The following is a 15,770-nucleotide window of genomic DNA, read 5'->3' as shown; positions in this document are numbered from 1 at the left end:
TATGTATTTCTTTATTACAATATGTAATATCAATGTTCCTTGTAAAGGTTACTATTTTAAAGAAATTAGACTGAAGTTATTGCCAATCAACCTTTTAATAAACTTAAGTGGGATGACTTTCAGAATTTTTCTCAACATACGATTCAGTTTTTATTCACTCTTGCTATCTTTGACAATTGCTTAACTGCCTTAATTTCAGAGCCTTTTTCAGTGTAATAAAAATGTCCTTTTGGTAGAAGTTTGTTGGTCCCATTTCAAATTACGTTCAGAAACATTCCTATACTGACAAGGACTCATTATTTTAGCAATTTTTCTGTTTCAACACAGTATATAAAGCCATGCCTCTCAACCAATCAACCTCAGTATAAAAGTGTAAGTGAGATCAAACAGATTGCTCACCAAATCTTTGATCAAGTTGTCTGATCACATATAGACACAACTGTCGGAATTGTTGCATATGTTGTATAATGTTATCATACAAATTTAAGCATTTCCATTATTGACTGCTGCTCATGTATGTACACATTAACTTGCTGGTCATAAAACTACAACAAAGGATAAAATATACCAATACTGAATTAAGACCTCTGGTCTTGTCTCTCCCAAAATTAAAAGAATCTGTGTTCTTTATGACTGACCAACTCATGATTTTGTGCTTCAGATACAGATATTTCCCAAAATTAAACCGTGAAGTTAATGTCAAATACTGTGTTGTAACTTCAAATATAACTGACATATTAGAACAGATAGATGGGTAATTATGATAAACTACACAATAGTGCTACTGCAGATAATATCATTTATCAATCCTGTGGTCCCCATCATTCATGCATTTACAGTTTGGGAATACAGTGACTGCAAAGGATAATAATTCATAATGGCTACATTCTCAGTACTTCATGCTAGCTCACTAGACAAAATAAAAAAGGTTAATTGTATAACTGGAAAAATGTAAAATTTTATTCCAAGAAAATTAACAAGCTACACAGGTAAATTTTGGCAAATGCAACTTTATATTGAAATCCACACATCTGTATCTTAAAGAAGGAAAGACTCACAGACTCTAATGTATTTCTAAAATACTAAGAAATCATATTATATGCTTTCACAAGTTAAAACTTAAATAATTTAAAACAACCAATACACCAAAATGTGCAGAAAATATAAACAAGACTGTGCCTTCAGTAGAATAAATGCTTCACAAATTGTGCAAGATATCATACTAAGGCTGCGGTCTCCCCATGACAGCTGTCTTAAAATATAAACATACATCAACTGCCTGTGTTTCTCAGAACAAACCAGAAAGGGCGGCACACCTAGAAAAAAATCATATAATCCCAGTGATGTGCATATTGATTTTGGGAACCACTGGAGTAAAAAGGAAAAAAGAGGACTAAGTGATCTTTCATGCACTCCCAAATGACTGACCAGAGTTATTGATTCAATTTTCCTTGCTTATTTGCTTCAATGCTAAACAAAATGGAAGATACTAGATAACCCTTTAAGGCAACATGTGTTTATTCTGTATAATTATAACTGTTCAATTATGACTGGATATTATCATTAACGTTGCCTAACAGACTGATATCTAGCTTTTTAAAAAATATAAATAAGAGTATATTAAACTTTTTACCAAATCAGCAAAAAACACAGAATACAGTTAAATGTTAGTAATTTCACTGTTAAGGAAAATGGTAATTAGAAAGAGTAATATATTTGGAGAAAAAAAAATTAAAGTCAAAATCTGAACAAAAATACTGCTTTGGAATGCTCCCCAAAACTTACTCACAAGGCAAACAGATTTGTAAGTGTGATAATCCAATAATGCATGGCACATCTTTAATCAGTTACAGTACTTGAGTCCCCAGTTTTCAGTCTTTGCAAAATAATAATTGTATGAAATGTTTTAAAGGTCTTCAGATGTCTAAAATTAGTTTTATCAACACATTAACCTCATATCAACTTAATTTATTAAGATGTCCAATGCTAATCTTTTTGATGTTCTTATTTTATGTAGTGATATACACAGCATTTAGCACTGATACTTAGCACCTGCTACTTTCATAATCTAGATTTCAACCACATAAAGGAATTCAGGGCAGTAGTTCAGTCCTTTGTTCTTAATTACAAACCTTCAGCAGTGGTCAGCAGGAACATGTTTAGGTTTAAAACAGGATTAGAGGTGAGCTATTGCAAAGACTGCAGAATGTAGCCCAAATCCTTACAGCTGCTGACATCCCGTTCTTGATTTTCTCCTCAAGACATGGCTACAGGCCACAATTGCTTAGCAGAGAATGGTAGTGTTTCACAAGGCTAAAGATTTACAGATGCTCCCTCATATAACACAGTAAGGTTCCCTTGGTAACCTGGATTTTCTGCAGTAAAGAAGGGTTGTGCTGAAACAGCGCCTCAGCTCCCTGTTGGAGAAAATGCAGACAAAAGGATTGATTCCAGCTTGGGCAAAACTCATCCAGACAGCGGCCGTTAGAAATCCCCCAGGTACTACAGGCCCTCTTGCAAAAACTCTCCAGTAACAGGCTACCAAATAGGGACCCCACAAGGTCAGAAAGAGGAATGTCATGATGTAGAACATTCTGCTGATTCTCTTCTCCATTTTGAATTCATCTAAAACCAGTAGCCTCCTCCTGCCTGTGGTGTTCGCGTTTTGCCTGATTCCCAACAAGGTTGGAGGTGTGGGACCCCTTCCGAATCCAGCCAGCCAATTAGCAGCTGCTTGACCACTTGCTCCAGGACCATGAAAAGTCCAGTTCTGGCTCACTGCTGCAACAAACTGGACTGGCTTCATTTTCCTGCGATCGTGAACAAAAAATATCAGCTTGAGGTAGACAAGCTGTGTGGCTAGGAGGATAAGGGCAAGAAGAAGCATAAATCCCAAGGAATCATTAGCCCTGAAGGAACGATGCTGGAAAGTGCATTGGTCTTCCTCCCTAATGAATGAGTAGGTGCCCACATCTAAAACTGGGGGGAAAGCCATGGCTACAGAGAGAGTCCACACCATACAGATAACAGCCAAACAAGTCCAGAAGGTCAGTCTTTTCGTATAAAAACGGTGGTGGGCAATAGCTAAGTATCTTGTGACGCTTATGCAGAATAACATGAAAGCGGTGTGAAAGCAAGACAAAACCCCCAAAAAGGCAATCACTTTGCAAGTAAGAGTCCCATACGTCCAAGTAGAGCCATTTTTTACTGAGGTGAAAACAAATGGGAAACAAATTGCAGATCTGAGGATATCTGAGCAGCAAAGATCCAACAGGAAGTAGTAAGGAGCTCTATGCAAGGTCTTATCTTTGACTAGCAAAATGGAGATCAGAAGGTTACCCACCACACTGACTCCTATTATGAAACCCAGTGAAGTCAGTTTCAGAAAAGCTGTTAAAGGAGAGAGATTTTGTAAAATGTTGTCAGCTGCATGGCTGTAGTTCGCCATAGATGGATGGATGATATGTATATTGCCTCAGTCAAGTCTCATGATCTATATTTAAGAACAAGGAAAAAATAGATCCATACATCTTACTGAAAATGTAATCCACAAACAGAACTGATCTTGTGTCTAGTCATACAGTACATCCTCTTCTTTCTGATTTGTCATGCCATCAAAATATCTGAAAAAAAATCGAGCTATCAGTTCTTAAGTTAACACGAAATGATGTCAGAAAGTGCTAACAAAGATGTTAATTTATGGAGAACCAAATGAAGTTGTAAATTTGAGTACTATTGTTTGTTTTTAAAAAACATGAGGCTTTTTTTTTTTATACTTACTATTTAGTATGATTGACTATTGGCAGATTTAGCTTGCTAAAGTTTCAGGACTGACCAATGTCCCTTATATTTGGTAGCACATATAATTTCACAGTTAAAGCCTCAGAGATTTTATGAATCAAAAGATTCCCAGTTTGCAAGCCCAAGAGTTAATCACTGACATCTTTTTTAGAAACCCCCAAAGACTGCTGATATTTTGACATTACCTACATTTATTTTATGGCTACAGTATTTGTCAATATTCTAAGAAGCAACTGCTATGTTGATATGGATCACACCCAGAGAAACCCTGCAGAATTTATGTTTTTTAACCCAAGTCACCAAAGCACAATAATCACACAGTGTTAGTTTATGCATTTTGTAAGAGAAACAGTATTCATTCTCCCCCTCCCTTCCTGCTAGAAACCATAATTTTATCATTTAGGCTTTTAGATAAACAGGTATCTAGACAGTCGATAGCAGTATGCTTTAGGGTGTCGTCTCCCCGGCCTCCCCCCCCCCCCCCTTTCCCCGTGCTTTAATGCAAATCGTTAAAGCCTCGACATAATTCATAATAAGCAACGGTCAGTGTAAATACTGAGCAAAAATAGGCAACACAGCCAAGACATAATGCCCATCCTTCCGGGAGGGCTAGTTTTGGTTATGCTTAAATAAACATATAAATTGCTTTTTGGTTTGGGTTGTATTTTTTTTTTTTTTTTTTTAAGCTAATTAGGGCTCCGCGATGCCCATTAATCCTCCCAGTGAATCGTACCGGAACACATTTCATGCAATTAAAAAAAAAAAAAAAAAGAACTGTCTGTGGCTGCTTTTTTTTTGGTTTTGTTTTGTTTTGTTTTTCTTTTTTCTCCCTCCAGAGCCAGGGACAGGAGCCACAGCAGGCATGATCAGGCTCCTTCGTTATTCACACGAAGTGTTCCCTATACCACCTCGGGTGTACAAAGGATATTCCCACTGAATCCCAGCAAAATCCTTCCATTCTTACCGTCCACAAAAGAGCCTGATTGCTGCTGTGTAAACAGAAGCTGATCAGATCATGGCATCGTTTTAAAACCATGAAATCAGGCTCCCCCTCCCCCCTCCCGCCAGCCCCGCCGCTCCCCCTCCTCCGTGGAGCTGTCCCCGCGGCGGCCGGCCCTGCCTCCGCACACACAGCCCGCACGGTGCTCACGCACCGGCACTGCTGGCACACGCACACCGCCGCTGACACACGCACACACTCACTCACGGGCACAGCCGCTCCCCACGCCCGGCCATGCAGGGCTGGACTGCGCCGCGCTGCAAGGCAGCCCGGGTGCCGCTGCCTGGCATCAGCCGCATCTGCCGGAGCCGTGCGAGAGCCCCCCGCGGCGGGGAGCTGGGGAGAGCGGAAGAGGCATTGTCTGTGAGGGCTTCCATCACGCCACTTCTTTGGAAATCACCCCCTCACCCCGGAGCGGGAGAGCCCTCTCCGCACGCACCTGCAGCCGCGGCAGCCCTCGGCGCCCCTAGCCCCTCTCCTCCTACCTGTTGGTGCCGGAGATCCCCACATGCCAGAGCTGTTCCTTCCCGCCGACCGGGGGCTGCTTTACCCTGGCGGTCTTTTCTATTCTCCTCTAGCGTCATTCATTCTTCTTTCTCTCAATCCTTTTCCTTTTTCCTTTATTTTTTTTTTTTTTTAATTTCCTCTTTTTTTTTTTTTTTTTTTTTTTTTTTTTTTTGCCTCGGTACCTTGGCTGAGGATCCAGTCAGTGGCTCGGGCGGCGCATGCTCGCCGCGCCTCCCCCCTGCGCGCCGAGCCCCGTCCTCCCCTGTCGCAGCGCCACAATCTCTCCCAGTAACGCAGCGGCGGCGGCCGCCTCAATGAGGGCACGGCAGGCTCGGCGGCGGCAGCTGCTGCTGTCTCAGAGAGGGCACGGCAACCTCCGCGGCAGCAGCAGCGTCCTCAGTGGTGTGCAGGCAGCCCCGGCGGCAGCAGCCTCCTCAGTGAGGGGAAGGCAGCATCCTCAGTGACGGGAAGGCAGCCTCCTTGGCAGCACGTTCCCATCGCGATGCATAGCCGAGCTGGATTTATTGGCGAGCCTGGGCAAACCAGTGAGGAAAGGGAGGGGAAGGAATTAGGTCCTGCGCTCCTTGTTTATGCCTCTGGGCTCCCCCTCCCGCCCCATTCGCTTACAACGGGGGTCTGGAAGCGCCCGCCGCCCTGCGCGTCGCAGCCTGTCAGGAGAGGGACCGGGCGGTTTCTTCAGCTGCCGCTGCGTGATCCTCCCGCTCGTGGCTCATTTTCCTTCCTCCCGATTCCCACCCGGTGAATTCCTTCTTCCTGACCCCCGAGCCGGGGAGGGCTCCTTAACAAGTGCCGTTGCTCGCGGAGGGCGCATTCGCCGCGGGGCCGTGAGGACAGCGCACCTTTCCCCTTCGCAGCCCGTGGAGCGGCTTCCCGAAGCGCAGCCCGAAGCCGGCGCAGAACTGTCAGCGCGCTCGCTGCATGGCGGCGGGGATGAATCTCGTGTCAGCCTGTTCCGTCCGCGGCAGGGCCGGCGTTCCCCCTCGGCGCGCAGGGCGGCAGCGGCGGCCGCCGCGGAGGAGCGCCCGCCCGAGCCGGCGGCCGGCGGGGATCGATCCCGAGCCGTCCCGATGATGTCATGCGGGCCGGTGGGCCGGGGCGGCGGCGCCGGGAGGCGGCGGGCTGTAGCCTGGGCCGCCGCAGGGGCCTCCCGCCGGCCCCCGCACCCGCTGGCACTGACCCTCGCTGGTGCCACCGCGGCAAAACCAGGAGCAAGCGAGAAGGGTTGGGATAAAGCTTGATCCCTCCGCCCTCCCGCCTCTTCGGTTTGTATGGAAGTTTATCCGCGAGAAGTGGCAACATGAAAGCCATGCCCCAAGAGTAATTCGCTTTGGCTGCAAGGCAGCTGAGGAACAGCTTGTTTTGGGTCGAGAGATTTGGATCCTGAGGAACTTCTTCGCTGGGAGCTTCCATTCAAGCCAGAATAAATCCTTCTGGGGGACAGATTTATAGAGTTGATTCATAATGTGTGTCACATCTGTGAGACCGTTAGTAGACTATAGGCATTTTTTAAGGCTGTTGTCAAGTTGGGGTTCTTTTTTTTGACACTTACTAAAAGGCATTGGAATTAGTTGCCAAACCACAAGATTAGCTTCAGTAGCAGCCTGACCAAGCCTAGAGGTTTGCAGCCACTGGAAAATATAGTTATTTAAAACCAACATTGCACTATTTCAAGCACGTGACTTTTTTTCAGATAAAATTTATTCTTAGGCAGAAGACTGACAAAAAGCCCAGGTACCACACAATTTTTAATTTTTTTCTGCAGACATAATTATGAGGACATGTTGGTGCTCATCTTTGGTGGCAAGGGTTATAGCTTCACTTTTAAAAATTGGCATTTTGGGTGGTTGTTAAAGTTACTACTTCAAGTTGCACTTCTCATGTCACAATCCTCTAAGCTAAGCAGACCCCTCCAGGTATCTTTTCTTTGTTGTTAAATATATGTACCCACAGTGACATAAACTGCTGCAGTGGCTGCCCCCGTGGCAGGGGCGGCCTGTGGGCCAGGGGGCCCAGGGGTGGTGAGACAGACAGAATCAACCCCCTTGGGTAAGCCTTACGGCAGGGTGATCCAAAGCACCTCTCCCAAGGTGCTCTGTCACTTTTTGTTAATGTAACCCAGTTCTGTTACCCTGATTGGTTTGCTAACTCCCCACCCCCTGGACCCCTTATAAGTTCATGTCCTGGAATGTTTTCCCTTCCTCGCTTTCCCATTAGCTCTTGGTCCTCGGCTCCCCCCTCCATGTTTCCCCATTGGGTTGTGTACCCTGGCCCTGTCTATGCTCCTCTCCTTGGCTCTTTCTCCATTGGTGCCTGGCCCTCTCTCCGCCCCGTGTCACCCTCATACCGTGGGCCCTCCTGTGTTCTTGGCTCTTCACCTTTGGAGCCCTTCACGCGTTCAGCAGTTAACTCCCATGGAACTCTGTGTGAAGGACCCCTGCCGCCTCATTATTTGTGGTGACGCACTCAACAACTTCCCGGTGGCGTACGTGTGCGTGGCGTCTGTGGGCACAGCCCAGCGCTGTTGGGCGGAGGCAAAGTGCCAGCTGAAGCACCCTCATCTGGGACACTTTCCGTGAGAACGTAGCAGCTCTAGCCATGACGGGCCGGCAGTGTCAATAAACAATGACCTTTGGAGTCATTCTTAAAATGTGAAGGGCAAGGAAGTAGCTAAGTCAGCAAGAGCAGGCACTTTAATGGTCGGTCTAACATAGCAAAGAATTCTCCAAATGCCATGCATGGAAATGAAACATTTGCAATGCAACATTAGGAAGATTTATAATATGTGGAACTGAATTACTATAGTATGGTCCTGGTCAGGGCCTATTCTTACACTCTGGCACGTGTAAGAATGATGATTTTTTGTTAAGAATAAACAATGCAACACAATCGTAATTGTCATAAGATTCAGTGCAGTAGGTTTTAACTTTTTTCTGTCTGGGCTTTCTTTTGGAGATGGTACAAAATTATGTTGCTATACAAAATTTTAAAACATGCTTTCCTTTTAGACCTGTAACAGACTGCTTGGAAGTAATCTGTGAACTTCAGAATTCATTCCGCGTTCAACCACCAGTTCGGCCTAAATCCATTTGTCATCATAGGTGTAACCTGAGAAAAAGTGTTCTACTTTTGTTCAACAAAATGTAGACATCTAGACTGAAGTGCCACATAATAAAGTTAGTTTCCTATCATAAAAATCAATGAGAAACAGATGCATTAGGGAGCAGATTATCTCATTCTGACTCCCGACTCTAAAGTCCATCATACGGCTTGAACCCCATTCTGTTTGTTGTAAGGGTAGAGTCAGTCAAGAGAAACCTTTGTTACAAAATAAAGAGATTTCCGGTGGAGTGACATAATGCTGTGTTAAACTGTTGCACCGAGAGCAGGTCACATCCTCCATGGAGGGGAAAAAAATCAAAGCTTCATGGGGTTGGGAATCTGGAAGATGACGGCAGATGTCAGACAATGATGGCTCCAGGAAGCAAGAACCAGGAAATGAATGTGCAACTGGAAGGCAGGGAGAAGAGGTACTAAGGACAGGTGATGAGGTCTGTCATAAGACTTAAGGGCTAACTAGTTCTTCAAAACAGCTGGACTGGAGATATGAAAGGTTCAGAAAAAAAAGGTTCAGAAAAAAAAGGTTCATGTTGCAAAGTGAGTGGATTAGGGGTAGCCAAGAAGAATTTCTTGGGGTTTTGGCACAAGGAATGATCCTGAATCTTGAATACATTTCCCACCACACGATATAAAGGGGACAAGACTAAGGGCAACAAGAAGGAGGTTCCAAAACACAGAGGACCTGTGTCCCATACAGGCATGTCAGAAGAAAGAAGTGATTACTCTCAGGCAAATAAATATCTTTCACTGACTTTTTTTTCCCCCCTACTTATGTACTGCTGTGCCCCAAGAAGGAAGGGTAGAAGAAGAGAGCATAAGTGAAGTACAAGCACAAGCACAAGAGTGTTCATGTACCCCATTAGAGTTAGCAGCAGACTGATTAGAACTTCCACTAGAAAATGAGAGAGGCAAGACAACTTTGCTGATTTTCTGATTGAAATCAAAGATGAGAACCATCTCCAGGTTTGGACAACTCTGCTATAAAGTTCTTGAGAGTTGTGGTACAGAGCTCTTTCATTTTCTCCTGTTTGAGTTATTTAATTATCATGGCCAAGAAAATGAACCGTGAAATACTCAGCTTTGTTGGTGGTAAGGATTCGGTATTCCAAGTCTTTGGGTGTTTTTTCAATTTAGGTACTATGTAAGAATGACCGAGGAACACTGTTTAGTGAATTGGATCCACTAGGTCCATTCCCAGATCAAGATCATTGTTTTGGAGAACTCTGATATTCTCAGTCTTTGATATCATCTTCAGGTCTGGGCAGTTCACCCCCATGAGGTGATGCTTGGGTGCACATAGCCAAAGAGCCAGGAACTTGAGTGCAGAGGTGGGGTACAGTTGGATACTATTGCAGAAGAATTTGTTGATGTGTAAGCAGCATTTGGGGCACTTGCCATCTATTTCTTTTGAGGATATGTGCCCTGAAATCCTGTACCACAGTGAACCAGGTGAGGATGCTGGGTAAGTGATTCCCACTGTTTTGAACTTTTTCCTTAGAATGAGAGAGATTTTTGAGAAGTCTGACACTTAGAAATCTCACTAATGGAGTCTGAGGTAGAGATTGTATTAGAACACAGGCTAGTGATGACAGTTGAAAGGATGGGGTGAAATGTTGGCCTCCCTAAGGTCAGTAATATCTCTCAATAATTTCAGTGGAATGAGGATTTCAGCATGCGGCCAGAAGTCATGAATAGCTAAAATCTAAGGTACTCGTGTCCCTTTATTCTTGATCATTTCAGTAATTAATGTGTTTATTGACTGTCTTGGAATTTGTATATATGCAGTGTCAACCCACTCTGCATAATGTAAATTTAGGCACTGTAGGATTTTCCAATATTTCTACAAAACAGGAGCCATAATCTACAAGGTGTGCTCACCCCCCTGTGCAGAGGCCAGCACAAGATTTATGTATTGCTTGAGAAGCTCTGATAGATGCTATTAAAGTGCATCCTTTTCAAAGGACTCAAGGATTTTTTTCAAGGGAACTTTCTTGCCCGTGCAGTAGATTTGTGCAACTTTGGAGTAGTATTTAAGTAGGACTTACATAATACAGAGACCTGTGTAGGACCCCTGCACAATAGAGAATATCACCTGCAATATATTTGGTTCTTATCCTTAGTAAAGTGTTTTCAGAATAAAGACATTTGTTGGCAGTGTCTGGCTCCTGGGTTGGCTCTCAACACAGGCATAAATTTCACCCCAGCTGAAAATCTCTCTAGTGGTCTCTGCCTCAGTGATGCATGTTTTCACCTACAACAAAATTACATTCATGTGACTATAACAATTCTTATGGATTATAATTACATTTTTTAATGTTAACATTTAGCCAGATCCTCAGGTGTTTTATAAATATTTCTCAAAAAACATTTAATTCAGTATTTAAAGAAAATATTTCATAGTTGCCTTTGAAAATTAATTTTGGTTCTTAAAAGTAGATCTATGTTGCACTTTTGCACAGGAATAAGTGAAGGTTTAAATGCAAATGCACTTATCTGCCAAACATAAGAAAAAGTCTAAGTTCTGCAGTGGAAAACTGCTCTGCGTGACACTAATGGGAATGAGGCACCTATATGTTTCTGAAAATCCCTTTAGATACTTACCTGTATCCTTTGGCTTCTAAACATCTTTTACCAGTTTGTTAACTAGGACTACATTTGAAAGACTGGACACATCTTTTGCATCTAGGTTTTGTAGATAAACTGTTACATCAGCGTTGCAGTGGTAAGTTCAGTTATTGTACAATTTGGGTAGTGTGGACATGGAATTACTTGACTTCACTTGCATATCAGGTAGTTAAAAATGCAAATGAACTTAACCGTGGCCATGAGTAATTACCAATGTTCAATTGCGCTGCTAATTACTTGTGCCTGCAAAAAGATAAGCTACATTTTTAAATTGCTGGACTTCAGAAATGATGGTTTTACATATATGATTAGAGGGAAAAAGAGAAAAGAGAGTGTTAGTGAGTCAAAGAAAGGTTCATATGCTGTTTGTGCACCATATATATATTGTCCTGTGCTGAAGAATTACAAAAGTGCTTGTTTCCACACCAAGGATGAGTGATAACAAGTGACTTAAAAAGATAGAGCCAGTCACATCCACAGATCAATGATGGAAAAGGTACTTCATAGTATCTGAAAATGTAGTTTCAAGGGGATACATTTGTTGAGATCATGTTTTTGAATGGTTGAGAATACTTGAGAGTATTTCTCTAATACTTTCATCTTGGATCTCTCCATGCAAATATATAAATAATGTAATATTCAAAATGTAATTTTTATGCAATTTGTTTAATTCAAGTTTTGGGTTGTTTGGTTGGATTTTTTTTCATAGTGGAGGGTAGGCACTATCTTGTATGTCTATATAACAAGTCTTTTAATTGAATTATTCGGAACTTGCAGTTTTGTTAGTGGGAAGCATTGAAATTCTTATTCCATCAACGGCTTTTAGTTAGTATGGGCAGCACTGTAAAGATGCCTCAGTAACAGTGCCTACAGCAGGATCCTGAGCTGCTTCTCCTCAGGAAGACTGTTATTATCTGCACACCTAGAGAGGAGAAAGAACCTCTTTCCAGAACATCAAAAGAATGCGAACCGAGCTTAGTGAAGTTCCTGCTATATCCAGTCTCTCCACTCTTTTTCTCTGCCAGAAAACCTGTTGGTGTTTTGGTAATTTAACATGGGACAGGTGAGAGAATACTTTCTTCTTTCTCGATCACAAAAAATAGAATATCATTCCTTACAAATCTTTCAGATGGGATTTGTTGAAGCATATGCATAGACACAAGGAATAGTCTTACAGAAATAGTGATTCATTCATTTAATGTATTTTCATCTGCTGTTTAATTAATCCAATTGATTGTAGATCTTTTAGTATAAGCTACAATACAATATGTCTTTCAACCACTGTAAATACATTTCATTCACTATTTGTTTTTCTCTGCATGACATATGGTAAAGCAAATACATCACAGTGGTACAATTCAACAACCAAAATAGTTGAAAGGAGCTGAACACAGTTAGGAATTCATGACTAAATCACCATGATTTTTGCATGAGGCTTATCTAACAAATAATATGAAAACAATCTGGTGAGAAACAGGTAGAAAGTATTCCAGAATTTAGAAGTTGAATTGGGAGCACTGACCCAGGACCATGTTTTGGTTCCAATGCATGGCTAAGCAACCTTGGCCTCTTCGGTGACTGTTCTGCTATCTTACCTTATGATGCGGTATCAATGACTTTTGGGTAAAGGGGAGCACTCCCATACAAGAAGAGATTTCCTGTCAATGCAAGTCAGCACCTCAGGACCACTAACATGGAAAGCTCTGTTAATTTGCTGCAGTGGGGGAATCTGTTACAGTGATTTTAGGAGTACTGTCAGCCTTAGAAAGCTCATAGATTTTCTTTTTTTAAAGAAAGTGTTTGGTCTGTTGTTTGTGCACCTCACCCCTTCTCAGATATTATGTTTTATAGTCCTTTTGTCTATGCTATTTTAACACTTGATTTTTGGTAAAATGCTTTCCCTCAGCTATACAATACTCCTGGTTTACCTTGCTAAATGGAAATACAGGTCTTGAAATCAGCTAACCCTGCTGAAGCACAGAGCATCTCTGCAGTGTCATGGTCATTAACAGTGCCAATCACAGCATTCAGGAGCACATTTTTCCTATCACCATTACAGGCACCAGTGGAACACTGTGGAGCAGAATGAATGGGGTTAGTGACATTACAGAGCACAATGCTTGCCTTGAGAGACAAACCTGAAAATGCTTGAGAGACAGGGGAAAGATGACTTCTTCCAGCTGAGCTGTGTCCAATATTTTTATGCATCCAATATAAAGACAGACTTCTATGAGGTGCACATAACTTTACCTGTTATGTAAACCTAGTCTATCCCAAGCTCTTTCATAGTTTTCCAGCATGTATATGGATATGTGCAGAATATTCTTTGGCTGGGAGGGACTGCTGGGTTAGCAGGTATTTCTCCCATCTTTTTTAGTGCTGTTGGCTCACTAGAGATTATTAGGATGTAGTTGGGGCCTAATGAAAGGAGTGACTATGGTTCATTATTTTTCATATAATTCCTGTCATGAAGCTGTATAATGCCTAAGTGAATTTATGCATATTTCCTTCCCTTCCTTTTCTTTTAAACCTGAAGGCTGATTTTAGTGAAGTCTGATACATGAGCTGAGAGGTCTCAGAGGCAGGTGAGGTTCCTATAAATTTTGTGAATGTAGATGTTGGCTGCTTGTCCTAGAGTTTACCTTTTTCCCTTGGCTGGCCTCCAATCTCAGGCTGGCCACCACTCCCTAGGGACCCTGGTCTTTAACTGAGGCTTCAGCATACAGTGATTCATCTGCTGATCAAAACTGGTTGTGACCTGGAGTCTTAATCCCTTCCTTGTTCAAACTCCTTGTGACCAGGCTTGGCTACACTCAGCTGTGCAGCTGAACAGGACACTGGACATGTCCCCGTGGTTTCTGTGTCTGGGGCAGAATGGCAAGTAGCAAAGGCCATGCTGGTTTTGTGACAGGCTACACATCCTATTGACCAGTTCAGTACCAAACTGATCCACAGCCACCCTGCTGAGCTCTTCTTGCCTCTGCTGCAGTTACTGCACCATTTCTTCCTGTGCTCATGGAACTATTTGCATGACTATTATTAGTGCACAGGGATATATGTCAAATCAATCGTTTTTGTAGAGCTGAGATCTATAAATCCATTTTCTGCCATCTTTAAGGTTAGGTTAGAGGTGAACCATGGAATGGACAGTAAGTTGTAGGATTAGAGAGACTATTTGACGATAGAATTTTCTATTTCTAGCAATATACTGAGGGGGGATTTAAAAATTATAGGATAAAATAGGATAACTGTCACTGACATCTTTCAAAGCTGTCTTTTAGGCTGCGCTTAGGGACAAAAATTAACAGTGTCAATGTAAGAATTTTTTTTTTTTTGCTGATATGACCAATCTACACCTAGCCTTCCTACAAACCTATTGTCCAAATTTTATTTTAAGATAATACATATAGTGTATACATTATATATATGTATAGATATTATATATATGTATATGTATCTATATGTATCTATATGTATATATATGTGTATTAAATAGTAAAGTGGAATTTAAAAGTTGATTTAAAGCTCTGTAAAGAAAATATAAATTGTTTGAAAAGGTATACTGCTGAATGATAATTGCTTTGAATGCATAAGATTAAGACAATGGAGAGTCAAATCTGTAATGTCTGAGGTGGAGGGTGAACACTGGTTTTGCAAGCAGTTACCATGAATATATATTCTACTACCAAGCTTCAGGTCTTATGATCTAGAAAGTGAAAGTAGTTTTGGATATTCATGTTAGATCAGCTGTTAACTGTTCACTGCAAATAATTTGATACCTAGAAACTTATGTCATGGTCCCATTTTGTCAGTTTGTTGGATATTAAGCATGAAATAAGGAGAAAAAAAAATTATACTTGTGAGGATGCAGAGAACAGTCCCTCTCTCTCAATAAAGGTAGGTCATCTTGTTAAGAAACACAATAGTTTGAATTCTGCAGATACTATCAGGACAGCACTGTGAGGGCACAGTAGGAGGAACTGCATGAATGCAGCTCTGATGTAACTGTAAAACTAAATACTCATTTGCTACTACATTGCCTATATCATGGAGGTGGGAAAGAACGAATGTTTTATTTGAAATGTCACCTGCAAAACTAGTCAGGCCTAATAGTAGCAAATGGCAGTATCTTTTGCTAAATTGGACTAGTATTTGCATGTGATCAGGCAATGTTTGAGTGTGGTACTTAAGAAAAGAGTGAAATATTGAGCAGAATCAGGATGTTGCACTGTACTAGATAAGACAGTCTGCTGGCAGGAGAAACACGTGGGATCTGGTCCCAGGTACGTAGATTGTTTAGTGCTGGTTTTGCTTTGTTTTCTGATTGACTACATAATACATGGAGCTGAGACCAGGACCTAAATCTTGCCCTAAGAGGCAGGTATCCTAAGCAGCAAACATGGAAGTCAGTCTCTTTTGACCACATCCCACTCTCCTGTCTCATGGCTCTTGCATTTTTATAGCTGGAGAGTCCAGGATAAACAGGAGATCATGCTTTCCAGGACTGTACTGTCTAGTACTTCCGAGAATTTTTTTTGGAGGTGGGAAACTGGGCTTCAATTCCAGATTTTCTGTTTTGTGCAAAGTAAGTAAGTACTAGATGGAAAAAAGCTGGATATCCTGCAGCACTTGTGCATTCACTGGACTCAGCACTGCTGCTGATGTACCTTTCCTGAGCACACCACTCTGCTCAGACTCC

The 15,770-nt window shown here is 42.1% G+C and overlaps 1 protein-coding gene across 1 annotated transcript; it reads right to left on the bottom strand.

Moving 5' to 3' along the window:
• Positions 1–989: 989 nt before the first annotated feature.
• GPR85 (G protein-coupled receptor 85) lies at positions 990–5,404 on the bottom strand. The gene is made up of 2 exons (XM_069003879.1): positions 5,287–5,404; positions 990–3,623 (listed from the first exon to the last, which is right to left on the bottom strand). The coding sequence occupies exon 2, from the start codon at positions 3,446–3,448 to the stop codon at positions 2,336–2,338; it is 1,113 nt and encodes a 370-aa protein (XP_068859980.1). The 5' UTR covers positions 3,449–3,623; positions 5,287–5,404; the 3' UTR covers positions 990–2,335.
• Between the last annotated feature and the right edge of the window lie 10,366 nt (positions 5,405–15,770).

Source organism: Aphelocoma coerulescens, chromosome 1A (genome assembly GCF_041296385.1).
Source record: "Aphelocoma coerulescens isolate FSJ_1873_10779 chromosome 1A, UR_Acoe_1.0, whole genome shotgun sequence".
Taxonomy (NCBI): domain Eukaryota; kingdom Metazoa; phylum Chordata; class Aves; order Passeriformes; family Corvidae; genus Aphelocoma; species Aphelocoma coerulescens.
This window is presented reverse-complemented; position numbering and strand designations above follow the sequence as displayed.